The 24,873-nt window shown below is 44.2% G+C and overlaps 1 protein-coding gene across 1 annotated transcript; it reads right to left on the bottom strand.

Annotated features, from left to right (window-relative positions):
* Window positions 1-5,379: 5,379 nt before the first annotated feature.
* Window positions 5,380-24,089, bottom strand: MRPS33 (mitochondrial ribosomal protein S33). Its single transcript, XM_040345716.1, has 3 exons — window positions 23,984-24,089; window positions 7,864-8,092; window positions 5,380-6,073 (listed from the first exon to the last, which is right to left on the bottom strand). Exons 2-3 carry the CDS (start codon window positions 8,067-8,069, stop codon window positions 5,968-5,970), a joined length of 312 nt encoding a protein of 103 aa, XP_040201650.1. The 5' UTR covers window positions 8,070-8,092; window positions 23,984-24,089; the 3' UTR covers window positions 5,380-5,967.
* Window positions 24,090-24,873: the final 784 nt, after the last annotated feature.

Here is a 24,873-nt window from a genome sequence, read left to right as displayed (position 1 = left end):
TGGCGAACTTTTACGTCCCAAATGAGAACCAAGACAGCTTCCTGACGAAACACCTGGAAAAACTGTCGAAATTTGCTACCGGACAACTGATTGTAGGGGGGGGACTTTAATGTCCCACTGTCCCCTCGAGAGGACACTTCCTCAGGGACCTCTTAGTCCTCGGGAAAAATGCTGGGACGTATACAGACAGCACTTCACAACTGCCAGCTAGTAGACACGTGGCGCCTATTCCACCCAGGGGAAAAAGACTTCACTTTTTTCTCCAGACCCCACCAGGTATACTCCCGGATTGATTATCTCCTGGTCCAACATAGGAACCTGATCGCGGTCAAAGACGCCAAGATAGGGTCAATAACCTGGTCGGACCACGCCCCAATAGTCTTAATATATGCCCTGTCAGACGCGGAGATAGAAAGGAAACACCCATGGAGACTGAACGAATCCTTATTGCAAGATCCGGACATACTGGCAGATGTAGTAAAGGAGCTGGGACACTATTTCACCACCAATACCGTCCCAGACAGTAGACCGGAGGTGGTGTGGGAGGCCCATAAGGCGGTAATACGGGGCATCTTTATTAAACATGGAGCCAGACGAAAGAAACTTAGGGCAGAACAGTTGACGACGTTACTAACCAGACTGAAAGCTTTAGAGACGAAACATAAACAGACGCCGACCGTACAGGTGGGAATGGAGTTAGATACAGTACGACGACAGGTGACGGACGTCCTTACGTACAAGGCCAAGGCAGACATTCAGATCTGCAGGCGTAAGGTCTATGAATCGGGGAATAAGTGTGGGAGGATGTTAGCCCGATCACTGCGTACACAAAATAGCGCAGCGTACATACCCCACATTGTCACTAAAAGTGGTCAGAAAGTATCGGTCCCACAGGCGATCGCCCGTGAATTTAGGAACTTCTACGACACATTATATAATATACCCCCGACAGCTTTGAACCCGGACGAAGACCCCTCCCATGACTACCTGACAATCTCGACAATGCCAACATTATCCGCCGACGCCAGAAACCTCCTAGAGGACCCCATTACCTTGCAGGAACTCCAAACAGCGTTGGGCACTACCAAGCCAGGCAAGGCCCCGGGCCCAGATGGCCTGACGGTAGCGTACTACAGGGCAGTGCTCTCTGTCCTGGGCACACATATGGTCAAGCTGTTTAATGGATTGGGAATGGGGGGGAAACTACACGGGTCCACCCTGCAAGCACAAATAGCCGTCATCCCTAAGGAGGGGAAAGACCCGAGCCAGTGCGGTAGTTACCGCCCTATCTCACTCCTTAATGTAGACCTCAAACTCTTGACTAAAATTGTGGCGACGAGACTCCAGCAACATCTCACTGACCTCATCCACCTAGACCAAGTGGGGTTCGTCCCTACTAAGGAGGCTAGAGACAACAGGGTTAAAGTCCTCAACCTGTTGCATGTGGTAAACACCACTAAAACACCGTGTGTCCTGGTGAGCACAGATGCCGAAAAGGCGTTCGATCGCGTTAACTGGCGATTTATGTTTGACACACTACGACACATCGGTCTGGGCCACAGAATGTTGAACTGGATCTCGGCGACGTACACAGAACCGACGGCTCGGGTAAGGGCTAATGGGGTGATGTCAGAGGCCTTCCAAATCAGAAACGGAACGCGACAGGGATGCCCCGTCACCCCTACTATTTGCGTTGACCCTTGAACCCTTTCTGAGACACGTACGCCTGAATGAGAACATTGCGGGAGTTGGAGTGGGGGACAGGGAGTACAAGGTTTCCGCCTATGCGGATGACCTGATGTTCTCATTGACGAACCCTGAGGTATCTCTGCCGAGTCTGATGAGAGAGTTTGAGGTCTATGGACGACTGTCCAATATGAAAATTAACATGGGGAAGTCAGTGGCGATGGGGGTGGGAATCCAGAACCCCCGATTAGACCGTCTGCGCCAAGGCTTTAGTCTGCAATGGACAGACACAGCCATAAACTACCTAGGAACCCGCATTACCCCGACCTTCTCTCAACTTTTCAAACTTAACTTTCCGCCACTATTAAAAAGTGCCCAGAAATTATTAGACCAATGGACAACCGGCCTCCACTCCTGGCTTGGGAGGTGCGGAATACTTAAGATGTCCATCCTTCCTAAATTTACATACCTACTCCAAGCTCTTCCTATACACATACCGGCGGACTACTTCAGCCGAGTGCAATCTATGTTCAAAAATTTTCTGTGGGCCGGGAAGCACCCCAGGATTCACAGGACAGTGTTGTCTCTACCCAAGGCACACGGTGGACTAGCCCTGCCCAACATCCGCACTTACTACCACGCGGCACACTTAAACCGGCTCGTAGACTGGTGCCGACACGGGAGCACCAAACTGTGGCCACACATAGAGCAAGCACAAAGCGAGATTCCCTTACAGAGAGCCCCATGGTGTGATACGACCCTGCCTAGCGCCCTGAGGTCTCACCCATTGATAGGGACAACAACCAAAATTTGCGCGAAGATGTTGCGTCAACTAGGGTCACCGCCGGGAAATTCGCCCCTACGTCCGATATTAGGCAACCCGAAGTTCGACCCAGGAGTCCATGACGGTAGATTTCGAGCCCTGAGAGAGTCGGGTGTATATCAGGCCTCCCACTTTGGTACATCGGGCCGCTGGAGGACACTTACAGAACTAATGGATCAGGAAGGGAGATTCCAACTAGACTGTATGCGGGCAAACCAACTTAAACATTTCTTAAGCACCATGACCCCCCCCCCCCAGACGGGAAACCCGACCCTCACGCCGATTGAGGAGATATGTTCAGAGACGGGCACGCTTCCACACGCACTATACATCCTACACAACGCGCTGATCACACCAAAAGAGGGGTATCTGATCCCCAGTATTGCGAAATGGGAACAGGAACTGAAATGCACATTCTCGGCTAAAACAAGACAACAGATCCTGACTTTCACACACAAATCTTCTATTTGCGCCAAAATACAAGAAACGAACTACAAAATCCTGACCCGCTGGTACCGCACCCCAGCCTTGCTCCACAAAGTTTTTGGGTCCACGTCGGAAGTGTGCTGGCGCTGCCAGGGAGATGTGGGAACATTGACCCACATCTTCTGGTCCTGCCCACTGTTGAAGTCCTACTGGTCGGAGGTTAGGAGAATATCGCAGATGTTTACCGAACGCCAGATTCCAAATGACCCAGCATACTTCCTACTACACGCCAATACCTACCCCGCACGCGTATATAAAAAATCGGTTGTCCGACATCTCCTGGACGCTGCCAAAGCGTGCATCCCCGCCTGCTGGAAGTCTACACACCCACCTACGGTGGCAATGTGGCTCCGGAGGGTTGATGATATCAACAGGATGGAAGATCTCATCCTCACAGATCGTGATAGGCAGGAATCGTACAAGCAGACATGGCAGCTGTGGAACGTTTTTACCTACTCCGACGAAGGACAAACACTTAGGAGACCGACATAGACTGCCCGCCCTGGACTCCCCCCCCCCCCCCCCCCCAATAGGGAAAGATTAGCCCGGCCACCCTGTAGAGAAAAAACAAATCAGAAAGATGCTGAGCCCCATGCTCGTGGACACCCCCCCACTCCCTCCCCCCCCCCCTTCCCCTTTCCCCTGCTACCTCTTTCTCATTTTCCTTCTCATTCTGTCTTCCTTTCTTCTCTCCCACCTTCTCTTTTTGGATAACGGGAAAAGAAGGGCGTGTCTACGGATCACTGAAACCGTAATGCACCTTGTAGATAGATGCCCACTGGTGGGCATGCCCATCAGGAGTAGACTGGGGAAACTCGGTCATCAGGGCATGATGCTGCACACCCGCGGATTTTGTTATAACCAACGTTTTACTGTGTTGTACTGATATAAACGGGCATGTATGAAGATGTTACTGTTTACATTGCATTGATGTGGTCCATGTGGACGCGCTTTTTGTTGTGAGTAAATAAAGAATTTTGAAAAAAAAAAATAAAGTACTGGTGGATTTAACCAATTTTTTTAAAATATAAATTTTCCTTTAAGGGAGCATGGCAGGGGGTATATCCTATGCCTACATACTTTCGCTAATAGTTGTCCATGGTTTCCATCTCGAAAAGGTGGGAGGTATGCCATTATGATAGGAGATAAATAAAATAAAAAGCATACTACTACACCACCTCCTCCTCCTCCTCTTATGCCCCATACACACGATCCAATTTTGCGTCAGAAAATTTGAGAACCAGATATCAATCTTTTGCTGGCGGAAATTTCGACAGCAAAAGTCGGATGGAGCATACACACAGTCCGAATTTCCATTCAAAAGCTCACATCGGACTTTTGCTGGCGGAATTTCCGATCCTGGTTCACATCTATGCGTTTTGGTGCTTTTTGCAGAAACGCAGTACAGTTAACATTGTTTCCTATGGGACACATTCACACCTATGCTTTTTTCAGCCGCTGTGTATTTGGAAAGGGTCAGGGACTTTTTTGAAAGCAAAAACTGATTTTTTTTTGTTCAATATACTTCAATGGAGAAGCATGTAGTGCATTTTTTGCAGCAATTTGCGTTTTTTAATCCGCCCAACAACAAATTGGCCAAAAATGTTCATACGAAAAATCTTTTTACATTCGCTGAATGAAAGAACGTCACTTGAAAATGTCATTTCTTTTAACATTCAGTTTTAGAATGTACAAAAGCCACATACACTGTCTGAAAGTTCCTTTGACCAAGAAGGTGCTTCTTCACATTTTCCCCATCACTGTGGTTAAAAACGAACATTGATTTGACCCAACGATTAGAAAATCAAATAAACGTTCTTAAAATTATTATTTTTTTCTGAAGGAAGACATTGTTTTTGTATGGCCAGCTTATAATATATAGCATTACAGTTCTGTCTGAAAATCAGCAAAAGTTTTTAATCTTTTTTTTCTTTAATAATTTTTTTTTATCCGAGTCCGATGATATTTACCAGATTCAACCTCTAATAGGATATACAGTATATCTTTTCTGTCTGTTATTCTCAGAGTGGATTAGAGATTTTAATCCCTAACCATTTAGTTATTTATATTTACCACTGCATAGAGATATTTAGGAATAAATTGCCTTTTTAAAACTAAATTATACACCACACTTTTTTTAAGATTATCCGATTAATCAAAACAATTAGCCAACTATTCGATTATGAAAATAATTGTTAGTCGCAGCCCTAAAGTGCAGGATATTTTCCTCTTCAATTTCTGAATCTTTAGTTGCTGGCTTAAGGATCCCAGGACCTCAAGGAGGCGTTCAAGTGAAGAACTGTTCTATAACAAACTCCCTGTCACCATAAATAATTGGATTATCATTTGGCCATACTGTAAAAACACTCCATAGAAAGGACTTACATTTCAGAATGTATCACAAGTTTTATTTAAACCAAGCTTTCCATACCCGGTAGAGCAGTGCAAAAAAAATAATGAGGATGTGCAAAGGGTGGCAACCAATCAGCATCCATTCCTCATCAATCCAACTTGAGTAAACTGAAAAAAAGATTGGCTGCTATGTTTAATGAACTCTACCCATCGTCATTGGTCTTTGCACTGCCTCAATGAATAGCTTTGTTAATTTTTATACAGCAATGATTTGGCAGTCTGGGGGGGGGGGGGGGAGAGCAACAGGCAAGTCCCAGTTTATTTAGAGTAATTACCCAGGTATCGGTGGGGTGTGATGTCTGCAGGAGGCTTGCAGTGCCATTCTTTCCTGGCTGGAGATATCCATCATGTAGGGGCTAGACCACCAAACTGGATAATACAAGTCAACAGAGCTGAGCCAAATCACGTACTTCCCATGTCTCTCAGAATCCACTATTCAGATTTCCAATGGTTTCATCCCACCCCATTATATCCCAAGAGCTAGAAAAACGTGATTTAACCCATGGGTATCTAACCAATACTGATCAATCGTTTTTGGATGGATAATTCTTAAAAAGGTACTATTTCTTCTTCATTGCTCTCTTGCCTTCACCCTTTTTGGGTGGTCCTTTGCCACGGAGATGGCGGAGTCGTTTCATTTCTTCCTTGAAATCCTCATGTTCGTCCCTACAAGAAAATAAAAGTTAGATGAGCCCATCACTAAATTTTTACCAAGGGGTCTCTATGATGTATATAGATTCATAGAACCTACAACAATCTCCACATCATAATTGCATGTAGGAACACTCACTGAGTGATCTCCATTCTTGACCACATGAACTTATCACTTGGTATAAGGAAGCATTAGGATCCTTTTGTAGCTGCAGCCTTGATACTGTTCCCAAGCTCTGAATGCTAAAATAGGTTCACACATGGATCTACTATAGATAGCTTCTCATATGGGTGAATCTTGTGATTAAGAGGTCTGCCTATGAGCAGTAGAAAAACCATCATATTTCTATACATATGAGCAGTTGGGTTCATATATATTTGGACACAGGCACAATTATTTATTTTTTCCCCAGGTATTAACCAAACTATATTCAAGCTATGGTTATAAAATAGATATGTTCTCAAAGTGCATACTTTCAGGTTTAGTTTGAGAGTATGTACATCCAAATCGGAGGAAGAGATTAGGAATTAAAGCTCTTAAGAAATAGCCGCCCCCCCTTTTTTCCAAGGGACCAAAATTAATTGGACAATTGAATCAAAAGCTGTTTCATGGAAAAATGTGGGCTACTCCTTCGTTATTTCTTCATCAATTAGGCAGCTAAAGGGTCTGGAGTTGATTCTAAGTGTGGTATTTGCATTTGGAATCTATTGCTGTGAACCTACATCGTGCGTTCAAAGGAGCTTTAAATACAAATCCATCAGAACTATAGCAGCAACATTAGGAGTGGCCAAATCAACAGTTTGGTACATTATGAGGAAAATAAGAACGCACTAGTGAGCTCAAGAACATAAAAAGGCCTGGAAGTCTACAGAAGACAAAAGTGGTGGATGATCACAGGATCCAATCTATGGTAAAAGAAAAACCCATTCACAACACCCAGACAAGTGAAGGACACTCTCCAGGAGGTGGGTGTATCATTGTCAATGTCTACAAATCAAGAGAAGTCTTCAGAAGAGCAAAATACAGAGGGTTCACCACAAGGTGCAAACCATTCAGAAGCCTAAAGAATAGAAAAGCCAGATTAGACTGCCAAAAAATATCAAAAAAAGCCAGACCAGTTCTTGAAAAGCATTTGGGGACTGTGTATAAAAATGGTTGCCATTCCTAAAATTTGTACTTTATATTCAAGTTCAACCCCTTGAATTAAAGCTGAAAGTGTGCATTTTAAAAGCAGAGTTCAGCCCAAAAAACTAATGTTAAAAAAAAAAAAAATACAAATGGACACTTACTTGTCCAGGGTGCCTGCAATCTCCTCAACCAAAGCCAACCCTGTCCCTAGGCTCCGGGTGCAGGCGCCGGCATCTTCAGTAAGGAAATCAGGAAGTGAAGCCTTGCGGCTTTTCAGCCTGGTTTCCTTCCGCGCATGTGCGAGTCGCGCTGTGCGTCCTGACTGGTCCCTGCTATCTTCTGGGACCTGTGCCTCTCCCAGAAGACAGCGGGGAGGGGGGGGGGCGCACATGGCGTAGATTGCTGTGGATTCTGCTATGATCTATCGCCGAAAGTGGGAGAAAATACCTGGATTAGATAGGTATCTGCTCCCCCTGAAAGGTGCCAAAATGTGACACCGGAGCGGGAAAACCAAATAAGCGGAAGTTCCATTTTTGGGTGGAACTCCGCTTTAACACAGAAGTCTGAAAAAAAAAGGCAAGATTTTAAAGGTTAATCATTATTAATCTATACCTATAAGCAATGACTGTTAGGGAAAACAAAAAAACAAAAACAGACATGATGTATTGTAAATTACCTAAAGAGACCCATAAATCTCAAATTGCGCATCAGTGGATTATAGATATGGTGTGGTGGGTACCAGTCGTAGACCTCTTTCCTTTTGGCCAATGGCTGCTCGCTAAAGAGCTTCACGACTTTCATAGACTTGCCATCTGTTGGACGTACAACCTCTCCAAATATCCTGGCGCTCAGACAGGTCATACGAAAAGCATAGTTGGACATGGCTGGATTGCTGTGATCTCTCCCTAAGGGAAACATAAGACATTAATAATATATACTGTATGACTATACATTTAAAGAAGTTATAAACCCTCATGGTTTTTCACCTTAATGCATTCTAGGTGAACCTGAACCTGTGAACCTGCAGCTCCCCCCCCCCCCCCCTCTTTTTCTTACCTGAGCCCGATCATTCCAGCAATGGCAACAAGCACAGCAGCTCCCGCCACTGTCTCGAGTCCTCATTGGATAGATTGATAGAAGCAGGAGCTATTGCCACCTGCTGCTGTCAATCAAATCCAGACATGGGGGGCAGGGCTGAGTCCTGCTGTCTGTGTCAATGGATGCAGCAGCAGGACTCGGGAGCATGCCCGCATGAGTGCCCCCATGGAAAGCAGCTCTCTGTGGGGACACTCGAGAAGAGGGAGGAACACCGCAGGGGGACCCCAGAAAAAGTGGATCACGACCACTCTGTGCAAAACCATTGTATTGTATAATTTATATATATATCTATCTATATATCTATATCTATATCTATATATCTCTCAACTCAAGGGACACAATAATAATAATAATAATATAATTTTTATTCCAGGATTTATCCCATGCAGCAGGCTAATGTAATTCCTGTGGTAGCCAATAACCTTATCTTCTAAACCACCCCGAATTAGAAAATGGGAAGATATAAAGCTGAACTCCGGGCACAAAATCATTTATTTGAACATATTCCTAAAATAGTCATAAAGGATAGAAATGTGCACTAAAAGCCTTTGCAAATTCAGATATTATCTTGAAAAAATAGCAGTTACATCACCACTAGGCTGTGTATGAGAGAATGGATTTGTGGGAGGGGCCCAGCAGGTCTCACCTACTACAAGCTGGCTGCAGGAAACTACAGAAGGGGGGCGGATACAAGACCAGTCTCTCTGCACAATGAGAGAGAGCAGCAGTGAGTGGTCTCTATTACAGGAAGTTCCTGCACAGTGGTAAAGTTTCACACTGGGTCTACTGCACAGATCTGGAAGAAAAATCCAAAGCACACCAAGATTCAAGTAAGAATACACATGTATTTCTATTAAGACATGTTCAGCTTTGTGTTAAATTATTTTAAACCTCCAATGACAGTTTCTTCAGAATCCTCCTGATATCTCATAAAAAAAAAATGTGCAACATAAATCCTAATTAAATGCAGTCACCTCTCACATGAAGTCCTGTACAAACTTCCTTTAATTTAATGCATGAGTACTTAAGTTCCAGGACCTGCCATCAAGCTTGCAAACTATTAATCGAGTCACTTCCAAATAATGCTGACTGGTGTTTTCTTCATCAGTTTGTCACTAATCTGTCAACTTTCGAGCAGAGCGGCGGCCCAGACTGAAAAATGATGAGAACGCAGGTGGGGCCTCTAAAAGGCGTTTAGGGAGATTCCTGTCACGTCAATAAAATTCAGAAAACTGACAGGCATTAAGCTAAATTTTCTTTCAGTATGCACTCCCGGCGTATTTTCTTTCCATGCGTCAGACAGGCAGGGCGGCATAATGAGCTAAATAAACAATCCATGAAAAACTGAAGGATTATACTAAAACAGCCCGAATCAGAAACTAATTACACCTTTCTTGCATCATACTGCACCAAAATTAAAAGGGACCTTCACCAGGAAAAGGGTGCATGGAAATGAAGCTCTAATAAATGAGGCATTGGGGATGATTTACTGACGGCAAACAGACTGTGCTGCATTTTGCAAGTGCAGCTTCACCAAGTTTCCCCAGAGCTCAGTGAATTTTGTGAAGCTTGTGGAAACAAAAAAAAGTGGAGCACCAATCAAATTATATAAATGCTAGAAAAAATGAATAAATACGTAAAAACTTGATAAAGTGCTCAAATATTGATTGTGAACAATGTAAATAGAAATGTCCCCATAAGCACACTATGAAAGGCTATATGCAGGACATTTAAAATAGGTGCAAAAATGCAGACTATAGGGCAGATCCACAGAGAGAGTATGCCGGCTTATCTACTGATACGCCGGCACACTTTCAAATTTCCCGCGTCGTATCGTTGTTTTGAATCCTCAAAACAAGATATGACGACATCTGGGTTAGATCTGACAGGCGTACGTCTTCGTACGCCTTAGGATCTAAGATGCAATTCTTCAGGGTCCGCTGGGTGGCGTTCCCTTCGTTTTCCGCGTCGAGTATGCAAATTAGCTATTTCCGACGATCCACGACCGTGCGAGCGGCCGGCGCATTCCTTTACGTCGTCTCTAGTCAGCTTTTTCCGGCATATAGTTAGACCTGCCATGTCAAGTATGGCCGTCGTTCCCGCGTTTATTTTGAAAATTTTTTTTTTGCGCAAGTAGTCCGTGAATCAGGATGGACATAATTCACGTCTATGTTAAAAAAAAAAAAGACGTCCTTGCGACGTCATTTTGCGCAATGCACGGTGGGAAATTTAGGGACGGCGCATGCGCAGTTCATTCGGCGGGGGGACGCGCTTCATTTAAATGAAACACGCCCCCTAATCGCCGATTTGAATTACGCGCCGTTACACCGCCAGAGATAGACTATGCCGCCGTAACTTACGGCGCAAAATCTTTATGGGATCGAACCAAGGACAAGTAAGTTACGGCGGCGTAGCCTATCTCTGATACGCTGCGCAGGTGCAGATCTCTGTGGATCTGCCCCTATCTGTCCGTAGAGTGATCAAACTTCGGTGCTGACAAAGTTCAAAATATGGTGACTACTTCAAACCATGCAGATCTGTGCAAGTGATGAAGTGAAGGGAACCACCCCACAGGTAAAAGGCTTACCAGAATGGATGGACCCTAGAGAACCTACGTTCAATGGGTCAAAAAGGCTTGCGTGCTGGAACCACAATGTCATTTGGGCGATCTGATGGACTGTGCCAGAGATGACAAAACACCAGCAGGATAGAGAGAATCTCAGGAAAAGGTGACATTGTTGCAATTTGTCTACTTGGTGTGTCAGCAGCTTACCCTTAAGGCGGCGCAGAATTATTCTGTATACAATTTTGTGAAGCTTCACTATATAAAAGGAATACCCAATCAGGGTGCAAGGAAAAAAAAAAAAAAACAGCATTTGTTCTTGCACATGATTGGATGACGGAAGCCACATTCCCTAAACTCTGAAGCTCTGGTGAGAATGAGTGCAACTGCACTTGCAAAGTGCATAGTCTATATGCCTTTAGTAGATTAAGGCTGATCTCAGATGGGCGATTTATCCTCCCCCTCCCAATAAGACAGGGTTTGAAAAATTTGCTTGGAATCTAGGAGCCAGCTAAAAAAGTTAGGAGCCAGAAAACGCGCCGGTTCCGCCAAGCTCCCGCGCAGAAGCGAACACATACGCGAGTAGCTCCCGCATATGAAAATGGTATTCAAACCACACATGTGAGGTATGGCCGCGATCGTTGGAGCGAGAGCAATAATTCTAGACCTCCTCTGTAACTCAAAACATGCAATTTGTAGAATTTTTTAAATGTCACCTATGGAGATTTTAAAGGGAAAAAGTTTGTCGGCATTGCACAAGCGGACGTAATTTTGAAGCGTGACATGTTGGGTATCAATTTACTCGGCGTAAACCATATCTTTCACAATATAAAACAAAATTGGAATAACTTTACTGTTGTCTTATTTTTTTAATTAAAAAAAGTGTATTTGTTCCCCAAAAAAGTGCGCTTGTAAGACCGCTGCGCAAATACGGTGTGACAGAAAGTATTGCAACGATCGCCATTTTATTCTCTAGGGTGTTAGAATAAAAAAATATACATAATGTTTGGGGGTTCTAATTAGAGGGAAGGAGTTGGCTGTGAAAACACACACATTAGAACTGCTATTTTACTTGTAATGCCAACAGCCACCACCAGATGGCGCCAGGTCACAGAAGGCAGCTTGGGCCTTCACAAGGCTGCAAAGCCGCGGCCTAAATTACCGGCCGTCACGGGCCCGCCGCGATCGTGCGGCAATGGAGGCGCACGGAGACACAGGATCCTGTGCCTTTATGCGCCCCCACCTCCCCCGCTGCGCGATTGACGCGCGCCCGCGACGGCCGGTAATTACCGGCGGCCGTGGGCGCGAGGTCACAATTCCTTGTCGCAAGTGCGACCTGGCGCCTGGATTTTGTCGAGGCCTGAAATAAGACATTTATATTTTTTTCCTATGGAATCACTAACTGGCTAATTTCTCAGCAATTTGTAGTTCAGCTGCTCAGTGATGGTTTCAAACATAAAACGTTTCTGGAACTCAATCACCTCTATGGGCTTAGCTACAAATTGCTGAAGGTGAACAGATTGTAGCAGAGCAAACCAAGCCAATGTTGAAGCATTAGCTAGGCTTGTAGCAGCAACAACAAATCGCTTCTTCGCAATTGTCGTTGGCGACTTGTCGCTATCAAATCCCTAGATTTACCAAACTGCTGTTAATTGCTTGACTTAGCACTTTGTAGCAGCGATTGATGCAGCTGGACAATTATAATCACAAATAAAATTACATAAAAAAAAAAAAAAAAAAGGTAGACAGATGTACAAACCAAAATGTTTAATCAAGCCATCTTGTGATCGTCGCACCCATGCCACACTGCGGAGCAATGTAGGCGATACTAGGCCCCTTTCTCACAGGCTGTCCAATCAGGTCTGCCTGTCAGTTTTTTAGGCTGACCTGCTGGGACCCTACAGTCTCCCCTATGGAGCAGTGGATGTCAGTGGTGACATGTGCGCTGACATCTGCCGCTAATTGATCCGGAAAAATCCAAATAGATGGTGGTCTTATTTTCCATCCGTCTGGTGGATCGGATTGGATATTCTTGGATGAAAATGCACAGGCGGTCCGTTTTCACCTGAGTAGAGCGCAACTGGGTCCATCTCCGCTCTGCACAATGAGCGGACACAGACTTGTCATCTGTCTGCTGAGCGGAGCTATCCCTCGCTGAGCAAGCAGAGTCCATCAGGTGGAGGCGCCCCTGTAAAAGGGGCCTTACTTTTTGTTAGGCTCCTTTCACACAGACGTTCCAAACGGGTCCGCCTGTCACTTTTTCAGGTAGACCCTATAGGAAGTGACATTCTTCTCTATGGAGCAGCGGGCGTAAACGGACATGTGTCCGTTTACACCTGATCCGCCAAAAACAGATGGATGAGGATACATTTCCCATCCGTTCGGTGGATCGAAAAAAGCAGTTGGGTGTATACAGACAGGCAGTCCATTTACATTTGGCGGCCCATAGAGGAGAGTGGTCCATGTCTGTTCTGCATGAGTGGACCGGACACAGACCTATCATCCGCCTGCTCAGCAGGTATCAGCGGAGAGATCCCCTGCTGAGCAAGTGTATCGCAGCGGCAGTCCACCCTATGTGAAAGGGGCCCTACAGGTAAGCAATACGGCATGGCCACTGATCCTCCCTCAGCTTGCTGACTAATTTATGACAGCACAAGGAGCATTATGACGAGGTCTGAAGGTGCACTGTGCAATGCAACCCAGCCTCGCTGGTTCACAATGGTGGGATTTTCTCTCTCAGTTCAGCTATGCAAAAGATTATTGCAACAAGATGCAATTAACAATTTGGTATTTGCCATCAGCAGTATTTATAACATTATAAACATTACATTTATAACACACTTAAAAGTGTCATGATTTTACTAAAAGTGCGTCTAAATCCAAGAAAAAAATAAAATTAGGATTTTTTTTTAAATAATTTTAAAAATATTTTAAATTAGTTTATCTATTTATTATTAATAATCCCTAAAAAGTACTTTATTTTCTTTCAATAGATTTTTATTCAAAAATGTAACAATTTAACCAATTTTGTTAGGATACAAATAGTGTATCAGTTCAGAATGATCCTGACCAAATGTCCAATCCATATGGTGGTAGTGCAAAAACAATTATAGTAAAGTAAGGCTACTGCCCGCTCGAACCTGAGCAGAGTACTGATAACTTCTTGGTAATGTTGGATCAAGTTGTAGCGCCTTTAATATAGCACAAGATCAGGGCCCTTAACACCAAAGGAGGTTAGGTACTTAGGAATAGTTTACATTGCTCCCACCTCGGAGTCCAGAAGAGAGGCTCCAGGACTCTCTATTTGTATCCATAAATGTAATCATTAAACATAAAAAGGAGAAAAGAAAGAGGGGAGGGGAATAAGAAAAATAAATTAAAGTATAATTAATTAAAATAAAATAAGGAAGAGGAGGGGGAGAGGACGGGAAGGAAAGGAAAAAAGTAAAGGTCAGAAATCCAAAGTAGGAGTCATTTCCCCCAGCCTAGGCCCCCCACTATCCACTTCTAGAGACTATGGGGCTTGGAGGTACCTAATCCAGGGGGGACCACACCCTGACAAATCTGGCCTGTCTGTCTTTAAGGATGCTGGTCAATTTTTCATTGAGTACTTTATCATTTTACATATTTTATTTATTAAATATTTATTAAATATTTATTAAATATTAATAAAAAAAAACATTATGAATAGATTGCAGTTTACTGGCCAATTGATGTGTTGGCTAAATTTGTTTTCATTTTATACTGGCTTTTTTTTTTCCTTTTAACCTTGTGATGCTACAATTCCTGTCCTAGGGTGACAACCCTCACTTACTGTAAATATAGAGAAGCAGCGTTGTCACCCTAGGATGGGCAGTGTGTTTGGACTACAGATCACACCCCCACAGGCAGCCCCGTGTATTTAGACTAGAAGTTGCTCACAGCTTCCCTTTGAAGTGGATATCTCCCTTCCCCATTGCAGTGGGTGGATGTTGTGTAGATGGTACAGAGTGTTCCGAGTAAAAATTCAGATAACCAGAAAAATGTTGTAATGAATAAGGTCATACAAAGACCTTCAGGGAGCCGGAATCAAGCCTGCTGCCAACTATCTCCACTCCTCCAAAGGCCTTGAGAAAATCTGTGAGCTTAAAAGTGGACTTCTAAAAGACACACTTCATGTGAATCAGCAAGAAATGTGTCTGCATTACCCCAATCATTATTTTGAGTACAAAAGTAAAACGTAAATATATTAGTGGGTTTTTCACATCATTAGAGACTGAAGAGTAGTTATTGTTCATGATGAGAGAGACCAAATCCTGGTGAACTTGATGTAAGAAAAAAGGAACAGCAAGACACAATTTCACTTTTTAAATATAAATACCCCTGTAATACACAAGCTTAATGTATTCTAGTAAAGTTAGTCTGTAAACTAAGGTCCGTTTTGTTAGGTTGTTACAGCATTTATACACTTTATAAAATAGAAATTGACTGGGGCCATCTTAAGTGTGGGCATCATGAAGCCAGACTGTATGACTTCCTGGATTTCAGCCTTGCAGATCTGGCACATGCTCAGTGCTGCACAAGCAGTGTCAGATCAGGTTTCAGCACCTGTGCTGTCCAAGTCACATGATTCTTTGAGACTGGGGAGTGCACAGACTCCTGGAAAGTTACACCCACTACATTCCCAGGAGTCTGTGCGGTGTCGGTTAGGAAGCATTAAGCACCTAGGTGCAGGAAGAGGGAAGATTAACTATTCTGCCTAGCAACAACACTTTGAAGGCATCTAAAAAAAAAAAAAAAAAATTCGTAAAGGACTAATGAATTTTTTTTAAAACTACTGATATAATGTTATATTTATGGGTGGAACTCCACTTTAAAGCAGCAGGGATGCTTTCTAGGCGTCTTCATTTTCTATGTACTGGGGAATCAGTACCGAAGCTAAACAGCCAATCAGAACTTCTGCCTGCACCTAGCTTCCACCATCTGCCTGAAAGTGAAGATCATTTAGCAAACAGAAGAAAGTAACAGTTCCTGAAAGGTAAGTACACTATAGGGCCCAAAGTATTTGGATAGCCCTCCTATCAAGTGGCATGATGACCTCAGCCCTATGGAACACCTTTGGTAATAACTGGAACACAAACAGGTCTTCTCAACCAACATCAGTAACAGACTTCCCTACTGTCTTCTGGCTAAATGGGCACAAATTCCCACAGATGCACTCCAAAATCTTATTGAAAGCCTTCTCAGAAGACTGGAGGCTGTTATAGTCGCAAAGGATGGAAGGGAAGGGCCAACTTCATATTAATGTCTATAGTTTTGGAAATCGGATTTCCAGCAATTTCATACAAGTATAATGGTCAGGGGTCCACCAACTTCCTATATATTTATGCAGCAGGTTATGGTTATCTTAGTGTAAAGTTAGGGCCATTTCATTGAATGGTTCAGCTTGCGTCCAGTTCCTGAACTTTCCTATACGTGTTCTCCAAAAATCTAGCACGCAGCAGTCTGCACCTGATATGTGTTCTGCTTAACTACTTAACCCCCGGACCATATTGCTGCCCAAAGACCAGAGTACTTTTTGCGATTCGGGACTGCGTCGCTTTAACAGACAATTGCGCGGTCGTGCGACGTGGCTCCCAAACAAAATTGGCGTCCTTTTTTCCCCACGAATAGAGCTTTCTTTTGGTGGTATTTGATCACCTCTGCGGTTTTTAGTTTTTGCGCTATAAACAAAAATAAATAGAGAGACAATTTTGAAAAAAATGAATATTTTTTACATTTTGCTATAATAAATATCCCCCAAAAATATATAAAAAAAAAAAATTTTTCCTCAGTTTAGGCCGATACGTATTCTTCTACATATTTTTCGTAAAAAAAAAAATCGCAATAAGCGTTTATTGATTGGTTTGCGCAAAAGTCATAGCGGTTACAAAATAGGGGGTATTTTTATGTCATTTTTATTATATTTTTTTTACTAGTAATGGCGGCGATCAGCGTTTTTTTTTTTTTGGTATTGCGACATTATGGCGGACACTTCGGACACTTTTGACACATTTTTGGGACCATTGGCATTTTTATAGCGATCAGTGGTATAAAAATGCTTTGGATTACTATAAAAATGCCACTGGCAGTGAAGGGGTTAACACTAGGGGGCGGGGAAGGGGTTAAGTATGTTCCTGGGTGTGTTCTTACTGTGGGGGGGGGGTGGCCTCACTAGGGGAAACACTGATCCTCGGTTCATACATTGTATGAACCGAAGATCAGCATTTCCCCTGCTGACAGGACCGGGAGCTGTGTGTTTACACACACAGCTCCCGGTCCCCGCTCTGTAACGAGAGATTGCGTGTGCCCGGCGGCGATCGCGCCCGCCGGGCACACGCACGGGAGTCGGGGGCGAGCGGGGGGCGCGCGCGCGCCCCTAGTGGCGGCTGGGTGAGAGGACGTTATACTACGTGCTCTCGCCCAGCCGAGCCAACTTGCCGACGTAGAACGGCGGTGGGCGGTCGGCTAGTGGTTAAGGGCCGGTTCACACTGGTGCGTTGTGTGAGATCGCATGTGATTCGCACCGCAGTGCAAATCACAAATAGGTAGATTCAGGTAGAGTTAGGCCGACTTATCAGTAGATAAGTCGACCTAACTCAGAATCTACGCCGGCTTATGTTTAAGCGTATGCTCAAACAGAGATACGCGCTAACATAGGACGGCTTGCGCCGTCCTATCTTAGATTGCAATATTTTGGATGGCCGCTAGGTGGCGCTTCCATTGCGGTCGGTGTAGAATATGTAAATGAGGAGATACGCCGATTCACGAACGTACGCCCGGCCGACGCAGTACTTTTACGCCGTTTACGTAAGAGATAGGCCGCCTAAAGTTAGAGCTTAGCCCTAGTGGAATAGTAATGTCAAGTATGGCCGCCGTTCCCGCCGCGAGATTCGAATTTTTTACATCGTTTGCGCAAGTCGTCCGCGAATCGGGATTTACGTCGTTTACGTCCACGTCGAAATCAATAGGCCCGTGCTGCGTACTTAGCCGCAATGCACACTGGGAAATGTAGGCGCCCGGCGCATTAACTAAAAAACGTGAAAAACGTGAGGTCAAGCCTGATTGACATTAAACACGCCCCCCTCCAACACATTTGAATTCGGCCCGCTTACGCCCGCCCGCTTTAGGCTATGCCGCCGTATATTAGCAGGCAAGTACATTGAGAATCATGTACTTGCCTAGCTAACTTACAGCGGCGTAGCCTAAACAGACTAAGCTACGCCGCTGCAAGTTTAAGCCTTCGTACCTGAATCTACCTAAAAAAAAAAAAAAGCGCAGACTCAATGGACCACTTAATATTTTTCTGCAGCCTTGTTTCTATGTTACCATTTGTATATTGGGCACTTGTAATGACAATTGCATGCAACACTGTACCCCAAAAAAATGTTTATCATTTTTCTAAGACAGATAGAGCTTTATTTTGGTGGTATTTATTCACAAAAGGGGTTTTTCATTTTTTGCTAAACAAACTAAAATAAAAATAAATAAATAAATCGTAGTTTTTGTTGTACAATTTTCTGAATAGGTACATTTTCCCCTTTACTGATGTGTGCCAATGAGGCTGCACTGATGGACACAGATTGGCAGCACCAATGATCAGTGCCCTGATTATCAGTGTAGATGTCCCGTGTTGATTTTCTGGTTACCAGCTCTATTCATGCGCTGTCAGTATGAGGAGATGAATGCCGATGACTGGCAAATACTGTTTAAACCGTGATTGGATACAGCTGGTCACATGATAAAGAGTCGCTGTGATAGGCTCTTTACCCTGATCTGTGATCAGCTGTGTTCCAAGGAGCCCTTGAGCCTGCACATACAAAATCAAGGCAATTCCCCAATATTTTATCTAGTAATAGGAACATCAAATTTAAAGCTAAAACACATCTGCTGCCTATACCTACCTGGCACTGTGAAAACCTGCTGCAGGAAAAAAGTCCCTGACCCTTTCCGAAAAATGCATCGGTGGAACACACACAGATGTGAACGTGACCCATAGGAAAACATGGTAAATGGAATGTAGAGTGCTGCTGCAAAACTGAAAACGCACTAAAAAATGCATAGGTGACTACATTACCCTGCAGTGTCTTCCAGGAGGCTGATCTTAGCCACCCTCACGTGTGTGTGTGATATGGGTCAGGGTCCTCGTATTATCATATGCCGCTGTTTACTCAGGTGCCATGCAACACATCAGCTCTAAGGCACCATTCACACCTGCATGAAGCAGTATAGCATGAAAAACAAGCCTACAAAAGTAGTTTCTCCATTTTTTTGGGCAGCAAGCCTTGCACGTGTTATCACACGTCCACTAACCGTATTTGGGGTGTCATTAAAGGACAAATTCACTTAAAAAATAAAATAAAAAGAGAATGAAGGCAATTTTTTTGCAGATAAAAAAATATGCTTTTTTTTGGAGCCTGTAAAGCACTGCACTAGCGATCAGCAGATCGCTGGTGTCATGCAGGTCACCTGTAGACCTGCCAGTGTATCTGTGTGCCCATGCACCCATAGGAGCAAACTAGGGCTGCAACTAACGATTATTTTCATAATCGATTAGTTGGCCGATTATTGTTTCGATTAATCGGATAATAGCCTTAAAAAAAAAAAATGCATTTTTACATTTTTTTGAGCCAATTTGTTGTTGGGCAGATTACAAAACACAAATTGCCGCAAAAACACATTACATGCTTTTCTGCAGCTTCTCCATTGAAGTATATTGAACCAAAAAAAAACAAAATCGCACCGTTTTGCGTTTAAAAAGTCCTTGCCTTTCCAAATACGCAGCAGCTGAAAAAAAATCATGGATGTGAACGTGTCCCATAGGAAAACATGTAAATGAACTGTAGTGTGTTTCTGCAACAAGCACCAAAAAACAGAGGTGTGAACCCAGGCCCGAGATGTTTAGTAACATAATGGGGTTAAAAAAACTAAAATAAGTACAAAAAGAGCATATTTACAGTAGTGATTTTCTTTTTTGTACTATAAAGGGCTAATTTTAGTTTTTTTAACCCCATTATTTTAATGGCCGATTAATCGATTATGAAAATTGTAATCGATTAATTTCATAATCAATTAGTTGTCGATTAATCAATTAGTTGTTTCGGCCCTAGAGCAAACAAATACAATGACAGAAGAATCAATTCTTCATGGTGCTCAACAGATCTGTGGTAGTTCATTGAGAACTACGGGCCAGATCCTCAAACGAGATACGACGGCGTATCTACTGATACGCCGTCGTATCTCTGTTTCTAACTATACGGCTGATTCTTAGAATCAGTTACGCATAGCTAGCCCTAAGATCCGACAGGTGTAATTGAATTACACTGTTGGATCTTAAGGATGCAATTCTAGGCCGGCCGCTAGGTGGCGAGGCCATTGCGGCTGGCGTAGAATATGCAAATTAAGACTTACGGCGATCCCCGAACGTCCCGTCGATCTAAATCTACGTCGTTTCCGTCGAGTTACGTCGCGTAAAACTAGGGCTGAGTCCTATTTGACTAAGCCATGGTAAGTATGGCCGTCGTTCCCGCGTCTAAATTTAAACCTCAACGTCGTTTGCGTAAGACGTCCGTGAATGGTGCTGGACACCATTTACGTTAACGTCTAAGCAAATGACGTCGGTGCGACGTCAGTTAGCGCAATGCACGTCGGGTAATTTACCCGACGGAGCATGCGCAGTACGTCCAGCGCGGGAGCGCGCCTAATTTAGATGGGACTTGCCCCATTAGATTGGGCACGCCTTGCGCCGGACGGATTTAAGTTACACCGCTGCAAATTTCCAGGTAAGTGCTTTGTGGATCGGGCACCAACTAGGGAAATTTGCGGCGGTGTAACTTAAATGGGAAAAGTTAAGTTGCGCCGCCTGGCTGTGGATCTGGCCCTACAAGCTCACAGCTGCAAAGGATGTTGGGGCATGTAGTTCATTCACACACACAGAGCTGGCCACGCTGATTTAAAAAAGACAGCTAGCATGAGGAACTTCTCCCCGTACTGCTGTCACATGGAGAGGAAAGAAAAGTGAGTGGCTGCAGCAGTGGGTACATGTTACACCCTAAAAGCAGGTAAAACATGCAACATGGAAAAATAAATTACCTCCAGAAAATTGGATTTTGTGGGCAATGAAACAATATACAAAAATTGAAAAAATATATAATAATTTAATATACAAAAATTACAAGAACTATAGCAAGAAATTGCATCATACATGAACCACAAAGTGGTGAATTAAAAACAATACATAGAGAAGATGACAGTACCTGAATACAATGGGTGAATGATATTGAAAACCTCAAGAACCTGGTGGGCTCAAGGGTAACAGCAGGATCAGCTATCTGCATTTACCCTTGAGCCCACCAGGTTCTTGAGGTTTTCAATATCATTCACCCATTGTATTCATGTACCGTCATCTTCTCAATGTATATGTATGGTTTTTAATTCACCACTTTGTGGTTCATGTATGATGCAATTTCTTGCCATAGTTCTTGTTATATTTCATGTAATTTTTGTACATTAAATTATATCATTTTTTCAATTTTTGTATATTGTTTTATTGCCCACAAAATCCCTCTTTCTGGAGGTAATTTCTTTTTCCATATACCTGGGATGGTGGCAATGCTCATGGCAGACTGTTGGGAGTATACTTTTTCAAACATGCAACGTGTGCCCAAAGGTGAACTTATCCTTTAAAGCAGGGATATGCAATTAGCAGACCTCCAGCTGTTGCAAAACTACAAGTCCCATCATGCCTCTGGGTGTCATGCTTGTGGCTGTCAGAGTCTTGCTATGCCTCATGAGACTTGTAGTTCTGCAGCAACTGGAGGTCTGTTATTTGCATATCCCTGCTTTAAAGTGATTGTAAAGGTTTTTATTTTTAATAACAAACATGTTATACATACCTGTTCTGTGGAAGGGTTTTGCACAGAGCTGCCTCGGTCCTCCTTTCTGCGCTCCTGGCTCCTCCTCTTCAGTCAGTGCCTCCACGGAGAGAGCCAGATTTCACAGGGGCACCTGTGTGGGCGCACTCCAGAGTCCTGCTACTGCATCTATTAACACAGACAGCAGGACTCAGCCCCGCCCCCAATTCCCATGTCACTGGATTTGATTGACAGCAGTGGGAGCCAATGGCTCCAGCTGCTATCAATCTATCCAAAGAGGACAGAGACAGCAGATGGACTCGCGCTCGTCGCTGGAACGATCAGGTTCAGGTGAGAAAAATGGGGGCAGCTGCAGCAGAGAACATTTTTTCACCTTAATGCATTAAGGTGAAAAACCCTGAGGGGGTGATTCACAGAGAGTTAGGCCGGCGTATCAGTAGATACGCTGACCTTACTCGGAATCTATGCAGATGCAAATTTAAGCGTATTCTGGAAACCAGATACGCTTAAATTAGGCTCAGATACGAGCGGCGTAAGTGTCTTACACCGTCGTATCCTAAAGTGTAATTCTTAGGCTGACCGCTAGGTGGCGCTTCCATTGCGGTCGGCCTAGACTATGTAAATGAGTATATACGCCGATTCACGAAAGTACGCGTGCCCGACGCAGTAAAGATATGCTGTTTACGTAACGCACTTTCAGGCCTAAAGTTATTCCATCAAATAGCTGGAATAGTAATGTTAAGTATGGCCGTCGTTCCCGCGTCGAAATTTGAAAATTTTACGTCGTTTGCGTAAGTCGTCCGTGAATAGGGATTTACGTCATTTACGTCCACGTCGAAACCAATAGGACCGCGCGGCGTACTTTTACCGCAATGCACACTGGGATATGTACACGGACGGCCCATGCGCCGTTCGTAAAATACGTCAATCACGTCAGGTCACCCCCTATTATCATAAAACACGCCCCCTCAGCCAAATTTGAATTAGGCGCCATTACGCCCGCCTGATTTACGCTACGCCGCCATAACTTCACAGGCAAGTACTTTGTGAATCATGTACTTGCCTCGCTAACTTACGTCGGCATAGTGTAAACACTATATACTACGCCGCCGCAACGCTACGCCTGCCTACCTGAATCTAGCTATGAGACTTTACATATCTTTTAAGACGGGGTAGGCAACATCGGCCCTCCAGCTGTTGTGAAACTACAAGTCCCATGAGACACTGCAAGCCCCTGTCAATCACAGGCAAGACTCCTAGAGGCATGATGGGATTTGAAGTTTCACCACAGCTGGAGGGCTGAGGTTGCCTACCCCTGCTTTAAAGGATAAGTTCACCTTTGGGCACATGTTGCATGTTTGAAAAAGTATATTCCCAACAGTCTGCCATGAGCATTGCCACCATCCCAGGTATATGGAAAAAGAAATAATGGTACCCCAAGCACAATGCATGGTTTTTCACATTTCTGGAACATGCAGGTATGAACAGGGCTAGGCCGCCTCATTCCCACTAGGTGTAGCAAGAACGCACATTCCTTTTTTAGCTTTTGTTTTTCATGCAACGCACATATAGCAGTCCATCCACTTGAATGTGCCGCCCTACGTGTGCCAAAGAACCTTCCACAACTTTTCAGGCAATGAGCTTCGCCCAGCAAAATGTATATCTGCTATGTGCATTTGGGGTACCATTAAAAAAATAATGTCACAGAAATCACGACACACATTTGGTGCGAGTTTCCAGAACGTGGTTCACATCTATGTGGCGCATTTTGATGCATTTAATTTTACATGTGTCTTAGGTGTGCTACTTTCTTTTAACACAACGCATCTAAACGCACAGGCGTGCACGCTCCCTGGCTGGATGTTAGGGTGCAGCACAGCAGCATTGCGGTGTGGTGCAATCTGGTGCCAATCATTCTCAATGTCATTCCAACACACCTTCCTAGTGTACTTGATTTGTAGTACAGAATTGCTGCCTGCGCACTTCAGTCTGCGGTGGTACATTGGGTAAGGCAACACACCACAGCTGTGCTGGTATGAAAATAACTTTGATCTCTTCTTGCAAGACTTTCCCTTCCAGAGCAGCTAAAGATCCATGATTTATAAATATGGATAATTCAATGTTATATCCCCCCTCTACCAACCCAAAAACAAAGTAGGTGTCACGCCTGTCCCTATAAAAAAGAATTATACCCTCAGCAGGGACAACAAGAGCTAAAGAACAGGAAAGAGACACTTTCTTACCCGGGTGACCTCTCTACAGCTCCATGCAGCCTGTCCGACCCGGAAGCAGTCGCAGGATCTCCGGTGTCATGACAGTGCACGTGGCGCATGCGCAGTGAGCTCCGGCTGTCAATTAGCGGCCCGCCCACTGCAAAGCGTGCCTGCAGAGCGGCGGAGGTTGCCAGGCGACGGAGTTCCCGCCCACACTGCGTTTCGTGACGTCAGGGAGCGAAAAAAGCCGGAGGTGATGGAAGGCTGTGCTGTGACATTGTGTATAATGGGGAGAACCCGGAGTTCTGTATGATAGAGCGATGTGGGATGATGTGGAGTACATTGCTCCTTCCAAACTATTTTAATGTAGCAATGTAAGAAAAATCTTTTCTGTTGGATAAATGACTCTGATTTCTAATAAGATCTCTAACAAGTTGTCTATACACCATACGATCTAATTGTACGTTCTCTTTAGAATTTCCAAAACGATGTTCTATGAGGACAAGCCTAAACAATCCATTCAATTTGTATCAAGGCAGGCCGACCCCGGTGCTACATAGCTAATGGCGATCATTCAGCGCAGGGGTCTCCAACCTTTCTCAGCTAAAAGTGTAATATATGGTGGAACCTCGGTTTACGAGTAACCGGGTTAACGAGCATTTTGAAAGACGAGCAACATTTGTTTTTAAATTCTGACTCGGTTTGTGAGTGTTGTCTCGCAAAACAAACAAAATTCCAGCTAATGGCGTGTGCAGTACCGCATTTGGCCAGAGGTGTGGAGGGCGCCAGTGACACTCAGAACGGTTCGGAGCCGTTTCGAAATACTCAGAATTAAGCATGAGCTCCGGCGTGTTCATAAAGAACACGTGCAGAGCCCGCCAGGAAGTGAGCACGGCGCTGTGCTAATCACAGCCAGGGAG

The sequence above is a fragment of the Rana temporaria genome, chromosome 3 (genome assembly GCF_905171775.1).
Source record: "Rana temporaria chromosome 3, aRanTem1.1, whole genome shotgun sequence".
Lineage (NCBI taxonomy): Eukaryota > Metazoa > Chordata > Amphibia > Anura > Ranidae > Rana > Rana temporaria.
This window is presented reverse-complemented; position numbering and strand designations above follow the sequence as displayed.

Excerpts from the sequence above, each read along its gene's own strand:
- MRPS33 (XM_040345716.1), bottom strand. The coding sequence starts at position 8,069 with ATGTCCAACTATGCTTTTCGTATGACCTGTCTGAGCGCCAGGATATTT. Across the intron at positions 6,074-7,863 it reads AGATTTATGGGTCTCTTTAG|GGACGAACATGAGGATTTCA; the intron begins GTAATTTACAAT and ends ATTTTCTTGTAG.